Source organism: Nuphar pumila, chromosome 17 (assembly GCF_984573655.1).
Source record: "Nuphar pumila chromosome 17, dmNupPumi1.hap1.1, whole genome shotgun sequence".
Classification (NCBI taxonomy): Eukaryota; Viridiplantae; Streptophyta; class Magnoliopsida; order Nymphaeales; family Nymphaeaceae; genus Nuphar; species Nuphar pumila.
Genome location: NC_143265.1, coordinates 52,748,620 through 52,766,863, shown reverse-complemented (window position 1 = coordinate 52,766,863; position 18,244 = coordinate 52,748,620). Strand labels below are relative to the sequence as shown.

General features: G+C 37.1%; 1 protein-coding gene across 1 annotated transcript in view; it reads left to right on the top strand.

The window, feature by feature from the left end:
• Positions 1–18,244, top strand: part of LOC149811969 (Pseudouridine synthase family protein) — a 213,968-nt gene that overhangs the window by 18,663 nt on the left and 177,061 nt on the right. The window contains exon 5 of the mRNA XM_089993190.1: positions 17,629–17,674. Within this exon, the coding sequence (XP_089849316.1) occupies positions 17,629–17,674 (46 nt within the window). The remainder of the gene's footprint in view (positions 1–17,628; positions 17,675–18,244) is intronic.

The following is an 18,244-nucleotide window of genomic DNA, read 5'->3' as shown; positions in this document are numbered from 1 at the left end:
AAAATGCATATTTATAGGTTATTCAAAAAATCAAAAGGGATATCGATGTTATGATCCTATTTCTCGCCGAGAGTATGTCAGTGCGGATGTATCTTTCTTGGAATCCACTCCATATTACTCTAGTACCGGTTCCTCGCTGCAGGTTGATCCATCTGACTTTTTTCCATTACCTATGCCTCTGTTTTCTTTGGAATCTGTGCCCTCATTTCCGAACCAAACTTCATCCTCTTTACGATTTAATAATCTTTCATTGGTATACGTGCATAGAGCTCCACCTCCGCAAGTGCCTCCATCCTCTTCTTCTCCCGAGGTAAGTACTACTGACAATAGTGATCTTCATGATGATGATAACAGGCCTATTGCTCTACGCAAGGGGACACAGCAATGTACCTTATATCCCATATCTCACTTTGTCTCCGATGTCAGAATTGGAAATCAGATGAAAACTTTTATTTCAGCCTTATCTGCTGAAACGATTCCTCTGAACTATCAATAGGCAGAGCTAGATAACCGCTGGAAGCTGGCTATGCAAGAAGAAATTGATGCTTTAGTGTCTCAGCATACATGGGATCTAGTTGATTCCCGAGTAGATGTTGACATTGTTGGATGCAAATGGGTATATACAATAAAGTACAAATCAGATGGTTCTATTGAAAGGTACAAGGCCAGATTAGTAGCAAAAGGGTATACTCAGACATATGGTATAGATTTCTTTGAAACTTTTTCTCCTGTTGCACGGATGGGCACCATTCGTCTTGTTCTCTCAGTAGCTGTTCATCATGGTTGGAGCTTGTGTCAATTAGATGTGAAAAATGCATTTCTATATGGGGATCTATCTAAGACAGTTTACATGCAACAACCTCCAGGATTCGAGGTTGAGGGGGAGTGTCAGAAGGTGTGTAGATTGAGAAAGGCAATTTATGGCTTGAAACAAAGTCCGCGTGCATGATTTCAAAAGTTGTTTGAAGTGATGTCACACTTTGGCTTTAACAGGTCAACGACAGATCATACACTATTTATCAAGAAAACTAACTCAGACATACTTGTTATGGTGGTACATGTAGATGACATCATTCTTTCAGGAGACGATGTGAAAGATATTGAAGCCACAAAGGCTCATCTTCAAAAACACTTTGTTACAAAAGACCTTGGTTCACTTAGATATTTTCTGGGTGTAGAAGTTGCCAGGAGCCGTGAAGGGATGGTTTTGTCTCAACGGAAGTATGTTCTTGACTTATTAAAGGAAACAAGAATGTTGGGAGCTAAACGAGCAAATATTCCCATGGACCATAAAGTTTAGTTGTTTGAAGAATGGTCAAAACCGGTTGATAGCAAAAGCTATCGCTCACTAGTAGGGAAGCTACTGTATGTAACTGTGACCAGGCCGAATATTGCTTTAGCAATAAGCAAAGTTAGCCAGTTTATGGACAAACCAACTGAGGTACATTGGAATGCTTAGGTATTTAAAATCTTCTCTTGGAAAAGGGTTATTGTTCAAGAAAGGTGGAACTCTGGAGATAGTGGCCTATTTTGATGCTGACTATGCAGGATCTGTAGTAGATAGAAAATCTACCACAGGATTCTGTGTGTTTATGGGAGACAACTTGATTTTATGGAGAAGTAAGAAGCAAAATGTAGTTTCTAGATCGAGTGCAGAATCAGAATATAGGGCTATGACCCAAACAACTGCTAAATTGATGTGGGTTCGTACTGTTCTTCATGATCTTCAGGTGAAGGTTTCCTCTCCTATGACCATGATGTGTGATAACAAGGCTGCCACATATATAGCGAACAATCCTGTTTTTCATGAGAGAACAAAGCACATTGAGGTTGATTGCCACTATGTAAGAGATATGGTTCAAGCTGGTCATATCACTACCAAATATCTAAAGTCGGAGGACCAAGTTGCAGATATGTTTACAAAGCCTCTTGCTAGACCAAATTTCTCAAAATGTTGTGACAAGTTGAGCATGATTGATATCTATGCTCCAGCTTGAGGGGGAGTGTTGAGATTAAGAGGTTTTTAGCTTAAGTTTTCCTAGACGTGAGGTTATTTGATATTTATTGTTTAAAGAGGGACTTGTGTGTGATTTCTTTTTTTGGCTTTTCTCTATTTAACATAGAGATTAGCCCTAATCCAACTTAACGAGTTCTCTCACTCTTACTGCCGTCTCTCTCTCTCTCTGCCTCGGCTTCTGTGTTATTGTTCAGAACTTCTACGTGACTATCATATGAAATTTCTTGAAGAAGTTAAAGACTTCGGATTTTAAATTTCGAAAATAGATCCACACATATCTAGTGTAGTCATCAATGAAAGTAACATAATAGAAATATCCTCCTTTCGATATCCGATGAAGGGCCCCAAACGTCCGAATGGACTAACTCAAAAGGTCTTTTGGACACAAAAGTTTTATTTGGAAAATGAGTGGATTTCATTTTTTCAAAAATACAATTCTTGCAAACAAAATGTTTCTCATTACAAAATTTCTTTCCAAAAGGAAAGGAGTACATTTTTGAGAAAGTTGAATGTCTAAGTCTTTGGTGCCAAGTTTCAATATTTTTATCTTGGACACGATTACAAAAAGAGTTAGTGGAAAGTTTCAAGTTGCTCATGTAATAGAGATCTCCCCTCCTATGGCCTTGCCCAATCTGCTTCTCGGACCAGAGATCCTGTATAGAGCAATCCTTAGTTGAGTAGTAGATTTTACATCCATGATCACATATTTGAGAAACAGAAAGAAGATTTAAATTAAGTTGAGATACCACTTTTACGTTTGGCACAAAGAAATCTTTGGAAAAATTTAAAGTTTCAAAACTTTTTACTTGTAAAGATGTACCATCGACGATTGAAACATAAGAGTTTTTAGAGTTATTACACAAATCGGAAAGCCTATTTTCAAGAGGGGTCATATGAAAGGAAGCTCCAGAATAAAAAATTCAAGAAGACATACCTGGAGGAGACGAAGAAGCTATGGCGGCACCCGAAGTTGATGGCGATTTGAGTAGAATTTGGAGTGCTTCCAATAGTTGAGCAAGAAAGAAGAACTCCTTCCCCTTGATAGTCTCCTCCTTTTGAGTAATTTCTTCAACGGAGGCAACCTTACTTTTTGGTGCTTCATTTAGCTTAGGGAAATTAGGTCTTATATGATCTGGTTCTTGGCAATGATGGCAAATGACTTTTCTATAGTTGCCATTATAGTTATTTTGCATCTCAAAGTGTGGAGGCTTATAGGCTTTCACATGATTGCCGGGTTTAGACACAACCAAAACTTCATCTCCTCCCTTAATCATGCCAAGACGAGTTTCTTCTTGGCATATTTCGGCTATGGCATCTTCCAAAAGAAGAGACTTAGATCTATGAAGTAGGGAAGATCTAACTTGTTCATATTCGGGCCTAAGCCCATGTAGAAATTGAAAAAAATGTTTTTTTTTATTTGTTCTCTTCTTAGTTTCACATCTTCACTAAAAACCCACTTTGGTTCTAGTAGAGATAGCTCATCCCATAAGGGTCCAAGGGTGCTAAAGTAATCTCTTACACCCATTTTTTCTTGCTTAATAGTCCAGATTTTTTCTTGGAGAAAGAATTGACAAGCGAGGTCTTTTTGAGTATACATACCTTTTATAAAGAACCATGCTTCATTTACCGTCCGAAATTTAGCAATGTTGGCGCAAATTTTAAGCTCTACATTGTTCATGAACCAAACAAGAATTTTTGAATGTTTGCTTTCCCAATCTTCCACTTTAGATTGGTGATCTTCAATGGCTTTCATGCAGGCATTTCCTTCAAGAGCATTTTCTTGATCACCATCCATCTTGGTGAGTTCGAGTTACGGTTCCAGAATAGTGCCCATGACGTATCCCCAAAGCTTTTTACCCTTGAGGTTGTTCTCCATGGCAGTGGCCCACATCTTGTAGTTGGAACCATTAAGTTTGAAGGAGAGATCAATCTTTTGTTCTCCTTCCATTTTAAACTCAAGAAGACGAACCGAGAAAGAGGAACACAATATAAAAAATATAACTAGTCAACTAGCTATATCAAGAATCAAGAGCATACACTTGGCTCTGATACCATGTAACGAAATATGCGAAAATAAAAACAATGTCCTACAATGGACATTCACATATAGAAAGCAAAGAACAAGTCCAAAAAGGACATACACAAAAGCCAACAATGGCTTGCAAACATAAATTCTTATAAATGCAAGAAAGGGCTTGTAACATCCCAAAAATTTTAACCCAAAATTTGAAGATTTTTTTTTTTTTTTTATAACAGCGGAAACAAGAAAATAAAATAGGGCTAAACATTTCGAGACATTACGGCGGAGAGAAAACCCAACACATTTATTTCATTTCAATGTCAATGAAAATCATCAGAGTTAAAATCATAAAAGGAAACCCAAGCGATCCCTGGAACAATAAATCCAAAAATCTCGATCCGATACCTCATCCCGCAACCGCTCATAAACCCTATTCTTTACCTGAAAAATAGTAAATTGATTGGAATTAGACTACCACGTCTAAGTAGGAAAACTGTAACTCTTAATGCAGGTATATCATGAGTCCAGTATGAGATGTGGGTGTCATAGGTGATTTTTAACATATACATAAGCAAGTAAGCGACAACAGAAATCAACAGTCATATACAGGAGCAGGTAAACAATTATGCAATAACAATAACTGAGCAGGTAAGGCATAGTATGCAACATTAATAAGCAAGTGAGGTAGGAGATGCAACAACAATAACAATAACATGTATAACTTTCATGTAATAGTTCAATCACCTCGTATTTACCCATTTCAGGATTTCAGATCATTACAATTTCACAATATAGAGCATACTGAAAAATATGCAAATGTCTCTTTAATGACTCCATCACAGTGATACCTAACTATTCTAATTGATGTTTATCTTTTTTTATCCCGCGGGTACTCACGGGCCAAGGCAACCATCACAGAAGAGAATGTCCGGGGGTATATTATTCAGGGTTGTTTTATTAACCCGAACATTCTAACTGTGACTGAAATCCCAAGGGAGCGGCCAGTGACCGAGAGAAACTCCCAAAGGCCAAAACCAAAACAGGATGCATCCCTAACTTCTGCAGAAGAACAAAGAGCTACCACCTAGGACATACTGGTAGTCTGGGTCCCCCAACTTCGAGGACTGGGGACCATCGAGTCACTTTAGCTCGAAACAGTAAAACACATGTCCCCGGAGTTTTGTACCACCTACCCTCTCCAAGGTAAGCCCGAATCTGAGTGGTTTAATCTTTTCATTTAATTATGTTCCCGAAGTATGGGGCATTTCCCCAACTTCCTTCTACTATCATAGCAGTAGAATTCCCAACCTTAGTCATTTTACTAAGGTGTATAAACCAGTCCCAATCTTTTGTCATATTGATTGCATAACCCACCCAAAGTGCTCCGGTGCCTTTAAACCAGTCAAGCACGAATGCCCCGGTGCCTTTAAACCAGTCGGGCAACAATATTATGTTTTCTTTTTCATGTGGATTCATATCATAACTTCGATGGTTTATGCATGACTCTTAATACACTGTCCTGACATTCATATGTCCATAACAAACCGACCCATAGGTTCGGTTATCAAATCATCATTCATCATCATTATTATGATTTATTTATTCTTTAATAGCAAATTGCCACAACGCCTTCATATATAAAAAGGGTGGCATGTATTAAAAGCTCTGCCAACAAGCAAAGACACTATTGGTGTCTTTTATTGAGCAAGCAGGGTAATCTTAGAGATTTGGTAATACAACTATACACTTTTTTTTTCCAATCACCTTCTCATTTAAACATTCCACAAGATATACAGCTTAGTTGGCATTTGATACTTTCAGCAAATATGTAGTGTTAGGCAATAGTACTTCAGAAAAATATACAGTTTAGCATGCATATGAACATTGGGGGATAAGCATCTTAATGGCCATTTGAACCTTTTAGATGATATACACTTAAGGCATTGGAACATTTTAAGAAATATGCATTTGAACATCATAACTTATGCAGCTTAATATGCAACTAAAGATCTACTTAATATACAAGTTAATATGCAATTGAACACCAAATTTGTATGCAGCTTAATATCCTGAACTGGAAATCACCAATCACCACATGGTAACTAAAAAGGTTGATTCCATCTAATAAACACTTATATCAAACACTCCCATGGTTGTTCAAATAAGATCCAGACTTTCATTATATAGCATTTGACAACTACAGAATGTATTTGCAAAACCTTTAAAACATAATTTCTACTATTTCAATGTCCTTTAAGTACAAACAATGGTTGACCTATGCTATGTACCTAACAGGCAAGCCATTGGGTGGTTTGTTCATCCTACAGACTTGAAACTCTGTCTCCTTGGGACTTAAGGATACAGTTGTACAATCGATGAAACAAAGCTTATTCAAGTAAGGTCGTAGAACGATTTTCTTTATCAAAACACAACGTGGTCTTCTATAAACATCTAACGACACTGACAAGCATCTGCCTGTAGTGACGGTGTTGTATTCAGTTATGTGACTTATTTATCATGCGTTTAAAGGGTAATGTATTCAAAACCACTATTTGTATAACACACCCAGTACAGTTAACTGCTTCTGTTTAGATATACGTTAAAATGAAATGTCAAGTTTCACATATTATTGTAAATCAATTTAACAGCGACATAGATAAAATATGGACCACATTGCCATCTAATTAATGAAACGGATTCATCCAAACCTGTTGCAGTCTTTCTAATCCTAGATTTTGATATGAAACAGTACATACAGTCTTCTGGTACGTGAAGTATTACCCATACTTCAGCAAAACGATGAACAGCTTATTCTAGATGGATTTCCCTAAACCGTACATGAAATTTTCGCACTACCTACTATTTATCCAATGCAGATGTGAATCATAATCTTAACTGTAACATGGTTTGAACCAAGAAACTTTAGCATGTATTCAGATATTACCGAATTACCAAACAAAAACCTTCTAACAGCCACATATTCTAATTTGTAGTAAGAATAGACCCTATTTTGCCTAGCTTATGGAGACTCTTAGAGGCAACCCACACATATCACCATGTTGTGGTTGCACCTGCATACAAAAATACCAATTAAGGTAACAAGCAAACTAAAAATAAATTTGTTAGTTTATTAATTATACCCAGGAAATACTAGTTCTAGTTTCTCTCACACAGGAGTTCTGATATCGATATATACATCTTATTGAACTTAACACCGAAGGAAACGACTATTGTAATAAACGCAGCAACCAATTTCTTTGACAGGGGACTTGATACAAAGAAAGGATAAGAAATAAGCTACATTCTCTATTATCATCGAAGCTTCACATAGAAGTTAGGCAATGTAAGCACACCCATCCTGATTCAAAACCATAACCCGTATTAGGTTGTATTGCCATAAATCTCTGTCCGGAAAACTATTACTCAGGCTACCATATATGAAAGTAAGAGTTAAAAGCATAGAGAAATAAACTCACTATTAATCTAATCATCGAGTGGGGGACGGGGATGTCCGAATGGGTTACTCGGTGTTACCCAGCCTGCGTGTAAACTACTAATCTCACGGACGGTGTTCTCCACTTTGGGATTATACCCGTAGAACATAGTGAAACCATGTATTTGATAAACAAAGTCTTAACATTTTCTATCGACCTCTGCAGCAATTGTGAAGGGTATACAGAGACCCTGCTATTGAAAATCTGAAATCCCAATCTCTTAAAAACCTGAAACCCCCAAACCCAAGAAATTTGGGGATCTTCAGTTTAGGGTTATCAGAGATTCCCCCCCCCCCTTTTTCTTGACAAACCACCACGCCACTAAAATCAATCCATGACCTAGCACGAAAAATCACAGAATCCCTACCTGTTTCGGCGCTTAGTGGTTGCTGCCGCAGAAGGAGGGTCGCCGGCTCCGGTGAGGGTGGCTGCTGCAGCGAGAAATCGAGAGTCGAGGAAGTATGCGAGGGAAGGGGAATCGGCAACGGCATTGCTGGCGGCTGGAAAGGAAACGTGAGAGAGTTGAGGAAGACCGAGAGTGGGAGGGTTCGGCTAAATGGGAGAGGAAGAGCGCAGGGGGAGATGCAGAGGGTGTCGGCTACCCCTGCTGGCGCGTGCAAAAACGAGAGGGAGATGGGAGGAAGAGGCTCGGGAGGGGGATTTTGTAGGATGGTGGCCCCCGAAACGGAAGGAGGTGGTTACCTCCTTCACTCTTCTCGGCTGCGCATCTGCATTCCCCAGCCACTCCTCATGACGAGTTAGGGTTCAAAAAAATGAACTCTAACACTTGGTTTATCGGGTAGGGGCCCTTTTTTTTTTTTTTTTTACGTACGCGGGGTGGGGCTTGTGTTCGGGTCCAAGACCCGAGATCCAACCAAGAGTTGGACCTCCGACTCACCTTTGGTGCGGATCCACAACTTGCCCGAAATATGGATCCGCATGTTGGATCCAGATGGATCCAACTGTGGATCCATTTATTAACTTGGGTATATATATAGGTTATGTTCATTATTATTTTATTTTTATTTTTATGATATTATACATAAATATGGACCCTTTATGGATCCTGAATTTGAAACTTTTCTCTCTATTACTCGATTGAAGCTATGGATCCAAATGATATAATTTGGATCCAAACCTTCAGTAGATGACTATGGCTCCCAAAATAAACTATTATGTATCTTGTATAAAGTTCTCCTTTAAGATCTGATTACAAATTCGCAGATCCACATAATAAGTTTTGGATCCATTATCAAATCTAACCATGATATCAAGATTCCAATATCAAGGATCTGAACAAAAAATAAAAGCTACTATTAGGTCTTTGTTTGGATCCAATTATCGAAGATCCAAATAATATTTTAAGGATCCGACATCGAAGATCCGAGCAGGGCATCCAAGATCCAATTAGATATAAAATAAAACAATGAAAGTATCCGTGTAGCAGCTTCTGAATATGAAGCTCAAGTTTATTTATCTGATAAAATTCACGATTATTACAGGGCTTCAAGAAGCAATACTTTACAAAGGGGAGACCCCACTTATTTATATGCAAGGAGTAGTGAGAGAGAGGGGAAAAAGTAAGGGAGAGAGATACCACATTGGGAGGCCCAACAAGGTGTCGTTGGGCTCCCAACGGTCACAATTGTGACCGTTGGGGGCCCAACGACTCTTAGTTGCCCCCCCCCCCAATGTGAATGCATTAAATGTATTTTAGGAAAAAAGAAAACAAAAATACAAGAAAAAAAGGAAAATAAGAAAAAGAAATTCGGGCAGAATTACAGGAATACCCTTATCGGGTATGATTGAATATATATATATATATATTGATTACATGTATTTTAACATACGTCACCCCCTATTCTAGAAATATTAAAACAATATAAAAAGGGGTCATAGTCTCCCTCTCTCTAGAACTCGTGTTCTAGAGAGAGAGAGTGAGATAGAGAGAGAATAAAAAAATCGTCTAGAGAGAGAAAAAAAAGAAAGGAGAGAAAAGAAAGAAGGAAAGAAAGAAGAAGAGGAAGAGAGAAGAATAAAAGTATTTTTTCATACATCCATCGATTTTTTTTAGAGTTTTTCAAGCTACGAATCATGGTACGAGTTTCTATCTAATTTCTCATGGGAAGGAGGAAGGAATACATATAAATCAATTTGGGCATAGGTTTAGAGGGAAAAAGGTAAATCGGATTTCATATATATAAAATGCCAATTTTATACATATATATATATGTATATATATTTTACTTTATGTGATTGTCAATTTTCCCTGTGCATATAATCTGAAATGTACATGTAAACATATTCCAGATTTGTCGATTTAATGATTTTACACATGAGAAGATTCATGTAGATAGATCATCGATTCTGAAAATAAATAGGTGTTTCAGATTTGCTATTTCCCTATGCTCATGCCTACCATATATATATATATATGTTATGTTACTTTTTTTAGACATGCATGCATTTAAATATGTTTTACTGTTTCAAATTTAACGAGTTGCATATACATGCATCTAAAAATATATTCTTGATTAAGATTTGTTGAGTATCATATACATGCATTTGAAAATATATGTTTGATTTAGACTTGTTGAGTTTCATATACCTGCATCTGAACGTATAGTTTTAGTTCAGATCTGTCTAGTACATTTAAATATAGTTTTGGTTCAGATCTGCCGGGTACATATTCATCTTGTCTTGGTTCAGATCTGCCAAATTCATGTACATATTGTTTTGGTTCAAATCTGCCGAGTACATACTCATATTGTCTCAATTTAGATCTGCCGAGTACATACTCGTATTGTTTTGGTTCAAATCTGCCGAGTACATACTCATATTGTCTCAATTTAGATCTGCCGAGTACATACTCGTATTGTTTTGGTTTAGATCTGCCAAGTACATGCACATATTGTTTTGGTTCAGATCTGTCGAGTACATACTCATATTGTCTTGGTTCAGATCTGTCGAATCAGATGCTTATACTGTTTTGGTTTAGGTCTGCTGAATCCAATGTATATATTGTTTTGGTTCAGATCTGCCAAGATATATGTTTATACATGCTCATGCATTTGCATATGTTTTTATGTTCAGTTTTGTCGAGTTTAGCACTTATATATATATATATATATATATATATGCAGACCAACATGTATAGTTGTGTACACAGGTCTGGCCGACCCATGTACATGATTACGATTATGTATATGGATCAACCAACATGCTGCCCACGTGGTACAGGTCTGGTTGACCCATGTACGTGGATCAACCAGCAGGCTGATACATGGTTTCTTTTGGTCTGACCAACCCATGTACATGATTTTAATCATGTACATAGATCAGCCAACATGCTGATTACCTGATTAATTCAGGTCTGGCGGATCCATGTACATGCCATGTACATGATTTTGATCATGTACATGCCATGTACATGATTTTGATCATGTAAATGGATCAGCCCCAGCTGTTGTCCTATTAATCGGTCCAACAATGACATGTTTATATGTTGAGTGGTCGATTCATGTACATGAATTTGATCATGTACGCGAATCTGATCTGTGGATTGCATAAGTATTGTTATGGTCGATACATGTACATAATTCTGAGTATGTACATGAATCAAACCAGTTGTGTATGGTTTTGTATTGGCGGATACACGGACATGATTGCGATTTGATTATGTATTTTCTGAATTAATACATAAACCTGATCCTGAATTGATTAGTTTGCAATTGTATATATCATACGCATGAATGCGAAAATAATTTGATGTTTGCATGACGGTGATCATATGCATGTTTGGTTGATTATGTATGGAATTGATCATGAATTGTGTGTTTTGCAAGCATTGTATTCACATGCGTATGTACTTGGCGTAATGTACATTCATATTTTGTGTTTTGAATATGCAGTGTGTTAAATTATGTATATATAAATATATATATACATATACATTCATATATATAAGTATACATATGTATATATGTATATATACATAATATATCTCTTTTTATTTTTCTGTGCAAACCAAAAACCCGATAGGGGTGTTTTGGTAAATCCACATGTACCTTTTCTTTTTTGCTTTTTTTCTTTTTCTTTCTTTTTCCCCTTTTTCCTTTTTCTTTTTACTTTTTCAGTTTTTGTTTTAAAAGACCATAAGGGGCCCCACCTAGCTAGTCGTTGGGGCCCCAACAATCATATTTATGACCGTTGGGGCTCCCAACGACTAGAAGGGAGCCCCCTTTATGGTCTTCCTTTAAGCTCTCCTCCTCTATATATAGAGGAGGCTCCCCCTTGTAAATGTATTGGGTTTTCACCCTTCTCTTCCTTTTCTTCAATAATATCCAACTTATGACTTTAAGTCATTTTCTACTTTTGAGAGTTTTGTGTGTGCACATTTAGTGTTTGTGCTCTTGGTTCTAGTGGTCACTCTTAAAGAGTGCTTTTTGCTCTATTGGTGCTTCCGCCTCTTTTCATTACATGGTATCAGAGCTCGGTTGGTGATTGGGCTTTTCTTTGTTATCTTGGAACGTGCGCCTCTCAAATTTTTGAAGAAAGGAAGGATATTTGGTGCCGATGGAACGTGATTCTAAAGTGAAGCTTTCTTTTAAGCTAAATGGGTCCAACTATCTCAAGTGGGCCTCCGCTATAGAAAATCATCTAAGAGGTAAGAAACTTTGGGGTTTTGTTATGGGAACTACTCCCGAACCTTCTCTTGTTCTCACCAAAATCGAAAATGAGGTTGAAAAAGCTTTAGATGGCGTTGAGCGCATAAAAGCTATTAATGGCCATCAATCCAAAATTGAGGATTGGGGAAGTCACCATGCCAAAATTTTGGCATGGTTTATGAACAATGTAGACCTTAAAAATTGTGCTAATATTACCAAATTTAGAAGGGCCAATGAGACTTGGTTTTTCCTTAAGGGTATGTATACCCAAAAGGATCTTGCTCGACAAATTTTTTGTCAAGAAAAATTCCGTTCCACCAAACAAATGGATATGAGTGTCCGGGACTATTTTAGCATTCTAACCCCTCTTTGGGATGAACTTGCTCTTCTTGAGCCTAAGTGGGTGGCTCAAGAAGATATTGAGTTAAGAAGGGAATAAATTGAAAAGGAGCACTTTTTTCAATTTCTTCATGGTCTTCGCCCGAAATTTGAACAAGTTAGGGCATCTCTTCTCCATAGAAGCAAAGCTCTACCTATTGAAGACGCCCTTGCCGAAATATGCCAAGAGGAAACTCGACTTGGCTTTAGTGTTAAGAGTGATGAAGTTTTGACCGTTACTAGGCCCAGATCAAATGTTAAAGCATATAGACCTCCTCACTTTAACAAAAATAGCAATGAGCCTAGAAAGGGAATAATATGCCATTATTGTAATGAACCGGGGCACATTAGACCGATTTGTCCTAAACTTAAGGGAAAAGTAGCCGCAGTTGGAGAAAATTCTCCAAAGAAGGAAGAAGAAAGTGCCAAAGAGGGAGATATCAAAGAAACTCTTAATCATATCTCCGAAGTTCTCCAACATCTTCTCAAGACTTCTTCTTCAACTTCCGGAGCCGCCATCGCCTATTCTTCATCACCTCCAGGTATGTGGATACTAGACTCTGGTGCTTCTTTTCATATGACATCTCATAAAAACGCTCTTTCAAATGTTTTTTCCGAACCCATATCCTCTTGTGTTTCAACGGACGATGGAACATCATTGAAAATTGAAAGTATTAGAATACTTGATTTTAAAAACTTTTTCGTTCCTAAAGTAAGAATCGTTCCAAAGATTAATCTAAATCTTTTTTTTGTTTCCTAAATCACCGATCATGGATGCCAAGTCTCTTTCTCACCTGAAGATTGCATCGTGCAGGATCTCCAGTCAGGGAAGCTGATGGGGCAAGGCCATAGAAGGGGTTATCTCTATTTTATAGATTTTTTGACTCTTCCATCTAAGTCATCTTGCAATCTTGTAAAAGACAAAAGTATTGGAATTTGGCATGAGAGACTTGGCCATCCAAATTTTGTAAAAATGTCTCTTTTTCCGTTTTTGAACAATACTTGTAAAGACAATCACATGACTTGTAAATATTGCATTTTTGAGAAATCTAAAGCTACTCTATTTCCTCAAAGAAGTTACTTTACCGCTCGGCCATTTGAACTTGTTCATTCTGATATGTGGGGACCTTCTCTTATTTTGTCTAAAAGAGGATTTTCGTATTATATGGTCTTTATTGATGACTTCACTCGATTTACGTGGATTTACTTCCTAAGTCGCAAATCCGAAGTTTTCTCCTTCTTTAAAGAATTTCATGTAATGGTTAAAAATCAATTTTTGGGAAATCAATCTATTCTTAGGTCCGATTCGGGAGGCGAATATATGTCCAATGATTTTCAAAGTTATTTAAAAGAAAATGAAATTTGTCACCAACGCTCTTGTCCCAACACTCCGCAACAAAATGGTCCTGCAGAAAGAAAGCATAGACACATAATAGAAACTACAAGAACGTTATTAATTTTAAAAAATATCCCAAAATCCTTTTGGGCCGAAGTGGTTGTAACCTCAACATACCTTATCAATAGAACCCCTTCATCCTCTTTGAAAAATCTTTCTCCATTTGAAGAACTTTACATGTCTCTCGATTATAAAAGACTAAGAATTTTTTGATGTAAATGATTTGTTCTAAATCGCAAAAATGATAAACTTTCTCCTAGGGCTATTGAATGTATTTTCTTAGGATACGGCGAAAAACAAAAAGGTTATCGATGTTTTGACATACTCAAAAACAAACTTTATATCTCAAAAGATGTCACATTCTTAGAAGAAGAAAATGGTTTTTCGCACCAACCAAATGAAAATATTGATTATTCCTTTCTATTTGACTTGTTGCCTCAAGAAAACATCATAGATGATCATATTGATCCTAATGAACCTCTCACTGAAGATCATTTTGAACATCCAAATGATAATCAAAATTTAGAAGAAAATGTTTCAAGACAAATACAAGTCTACTCTAGAAGGAATGAAAGAAATCCACCTTGTGCCCTTGAAAAATTCTCTCGCAGTGAGTCGATCGAAGAAACCTCTCGAAGAAGATCAAATCGTATTTCCAAAGTACCAAATAGATTTGTTTCTTATGATTCTTTTTCTCCAAATTTTCAAGCATGTCTACTTGCTCTTCACTCTTTTCATGTACCATCCCATTACAATGATGCTAAACAATATGCTCATTGGAATGAAGCTATGGAACTTGAACTTAATGCTCTTAAAAGAGCACAAACTTGGGAAATCATTGATCCACCCAATGGCAAGAAACCCATTGGATGTAGATGGGTTTTTAAAGTAAAAACAAAGAGTGATGGCTCATTAGAAATATATAAGGCTAGGTTAGTAGCCAAAGGATATGCCCAAGAGTATGGGGTAGATTATGATGAAACTTTTGCCCCAGTTGCTCGAATGACTAGTGTTTGAGCTCTTATTGTTATAGCCTCTGTTAAAAAATGGCCAATTTTTCAACTTGATGTCAAAAATGTCTTTTTGAATGGAAATTTAAATGAACAAGTTTATATGAAACCTCCTCCAGGTATGAATTTAAATGGAAAATTTTTAAAATTAAAAAAGGCATTATATGGACTTAAGCAAGCTCCTAAGGCTTGGTATGACAAGTTTAGTAATATATTAATCAATTTAGGATTTACTTCTTGCTATACTGACACTGCTCTTTTTGTTAAGAAGACAGGTGACTCCATTGTTATGTTTCTGCTATATGTTGATGATATGATCATCATTGGGAATGACAAAAAGGGAGTAAATGATGTAAAGTCTGTGTTAAAAGAAACTTTTGATATGTCTGATCTTGGATACTTGAGATATTTTTTAGGAATTGAAGTGGCTTATTCCGCGTGAGGATACATCCTATCTCAAATGAAATTAGCTGCAGAAATTTGTACCAAATCAGGAATATCCGATGAAAAGAAAGTTGAGACTCTCGAAGTTATCAATGCAAAACTGAGACTTGAGGATGGTGTTCCTCTTGAAGATCCAACCCCCTTCCGTCAATTAATTAGATCCCTCACCTATCTATCCATCACACGTCCAGATATAGCTCATGTGGTTCATGCAGCAAGCCAGTTTCAGCATGCACCTACTTCGGTTCATATGACGGCCGTAATGAGAATTGTGCGATATATCAAAAATACCATCTCCAAGGGGCTCTTCTTATCCTCTTCCTCATCTCTTGAATTGACTGCTTTTACTGATGTTGACTGGGGAGGAAATCCCAATGATCGTATCTCAATTACGGGTCTTTGCCTTTTTTTAGGTGAATCTTTCATTTTGTGGCGATGCAAGAAACAACAGAAGGTCTCACTATCATCTACTGAAGCTGACTTCTTCACCAAGGCGCTCCCAACTCCACGATTCATGTTTCTTCTTGGCAAACTTTCGGTCTTCTCCCGTAAAGTTTGAGGGGGCATGTTAAATTATGTATATATAAATATACACATGCGTATGTACTTGGCGTAATGCATATTCATATTTTGTGTTTTGAATATGCATTGTGAACATGTTTGAAAACTGGGTGTGTGTTGTATATTCACTAAAATTTTGCAAAGATGCATAAATTACTTTTGAGATGTGTTGGTGGTCAGATGTGAACCACTGCGGGCTGTGTAGGCCAACAACATGTGTTGCTCCAAAATTATTGTCGATTTTATTTATGCATTGCAAAATTTATTTATGAAAATTTATTGGTTTTTCAAATTTAATTACATTGTTAAATTGTAAGGGTCAGGGCCGAAATTCGTTGGTTTTGCATGTTGATTCGCAAAACGGTTCTTGTGTAAAGAACTTGAAATTTATTTTCTGAGCAAACCCATATTCGAATTCGATAAAATGGATCTCTTACGAGATCTACGTTTGGGAACAGATCTAACTATGGTCCTAGACCCATTTCGCTCTTGAATTTCACCTGATTTTATCTTGGATTTTGCTCGAACTTCAAGGTGAAAATAAATAAATTCACATATTTTTCTTACCATATATGGATCTTGTCAATGGGCCCTGGAGCATGCCCAGACCCATGTGGACGTCAGCCCATATTTAAATATTTTCCACAATTTTGTCATATTAAATATAAATATTTAATTAAAAAAAATATTTTTGAACTTTAAAATTATGAAAAAAATACGAGATATTACACTTAGGGCCAGGTGTTGTATTGCTTGTACCGAAAATGTATATTGGGGGCCGGGCTCTTATATGGGTTCCACCAGGCCCTTGTTGGCGATCTGGGAAGTTAAGTGTGCAGCCATAAACGGGCCAGTGTAGCCCTTGTGAAGTCTGAGTGCTTTGTGGGTTTGAGTGTGCGTGCCTACACATTCCTAAGTGTCCCTTGTGCATCTAAGTCCTGAGCCTTAGCTCAGACTGTCCCTAGTTGGCTAGAGTGGCAGTTAGGCTGCTGCGCCCCTTGGGTAGGTGGTGCAGGGTGCGCAGTAGGCAAAAGTTACAGAAATGTCACAGGGACTCTTCAACTAGGTGCCACACCCACGTCACGCCCGCACCCGATGCGGTCAACCTGACCCTGGGTGCAGTCAACACACCCAGGATCATTTATGTCCAACTTTTGGATTATATATATATATATATATATATATATATATATATATATATATATATATATAAAATATTTTTTGCCGCACCCCCGCACCCAAGTTTTTTGAAAGTGCCGCACCCGCACCCGCACCCATGTGACGTAGCGGAAAACTTGCTCCTGTGAAACAGGGATATTAAGATGTGATGCCTTAAAAGTAAGGATGCCATTATCTTAATTGTTCATAGTATAATGAAATGGTGATAATGGACATTGGTTGGTCATATGTTCATCTATAAAAATGATAATTAGTACTCCACTTTGATCCTTTCATGGCATGTTCTTTGCTAAAATTTCATTAAGTTTCTGTCCACATACTTTACTGTTGATTATTGCTGGAGCCTTCCATTGTTTTACTGTACAGTTGCAATAGTATGTTGTGTAATGATTGAGTTTTCTGATAATTGAGTATTCTTTCAATTTTTTGGATTTTAAATTCTTTGGTGCATTCTACTTTTAGGTTCTATGGTTTTGCTTCAGAAGCAACAGCAAACCCTACTGTTGAGGTGTGTGTCAGCTAATTTAAATCATTAGTTAGAAGAACTGTTACATGGGTGCAGTTGAAGTTGAATATTTTACTGATTATGGTTGATGTTCTTGTCTTTTAATAAATGATACATTGACTTATATACCATCTGTGCTATTAGTTGTAGTTTACAAATGAAGTATGTTACCTTAACTAGAATGAGTTGTGTCCTCTTATAATAACCAACATAAGGGTATTGTTGTCTGACATATCCTGTTAATATTTATGTAGTTGCAGATTGTCCTTTTACCAAAACACTTTGGTCTTATGCCTACTAATATGTGCACATGGCTGGTCTCCTCGGTCTATTCGAGTTGCTGTTCTTCTTTCTCTTACTTTTCATCTTTTGTATGCTAGAAATGTTACACCTGCTGGCTTCCTCTCGTGAGCTTGCTTTATGCTCATTTTTCTTTTCTTGATTTGGGATCAGTGTTGATTAATGAAGCATCATTACTTGAGGGGCTTTGAACACCATTTATCTTGATTTCTATTAGTGCAAACATAAGCACTTTCAACCAAAATAAATATGCTTCATCAGTACAGCACATAA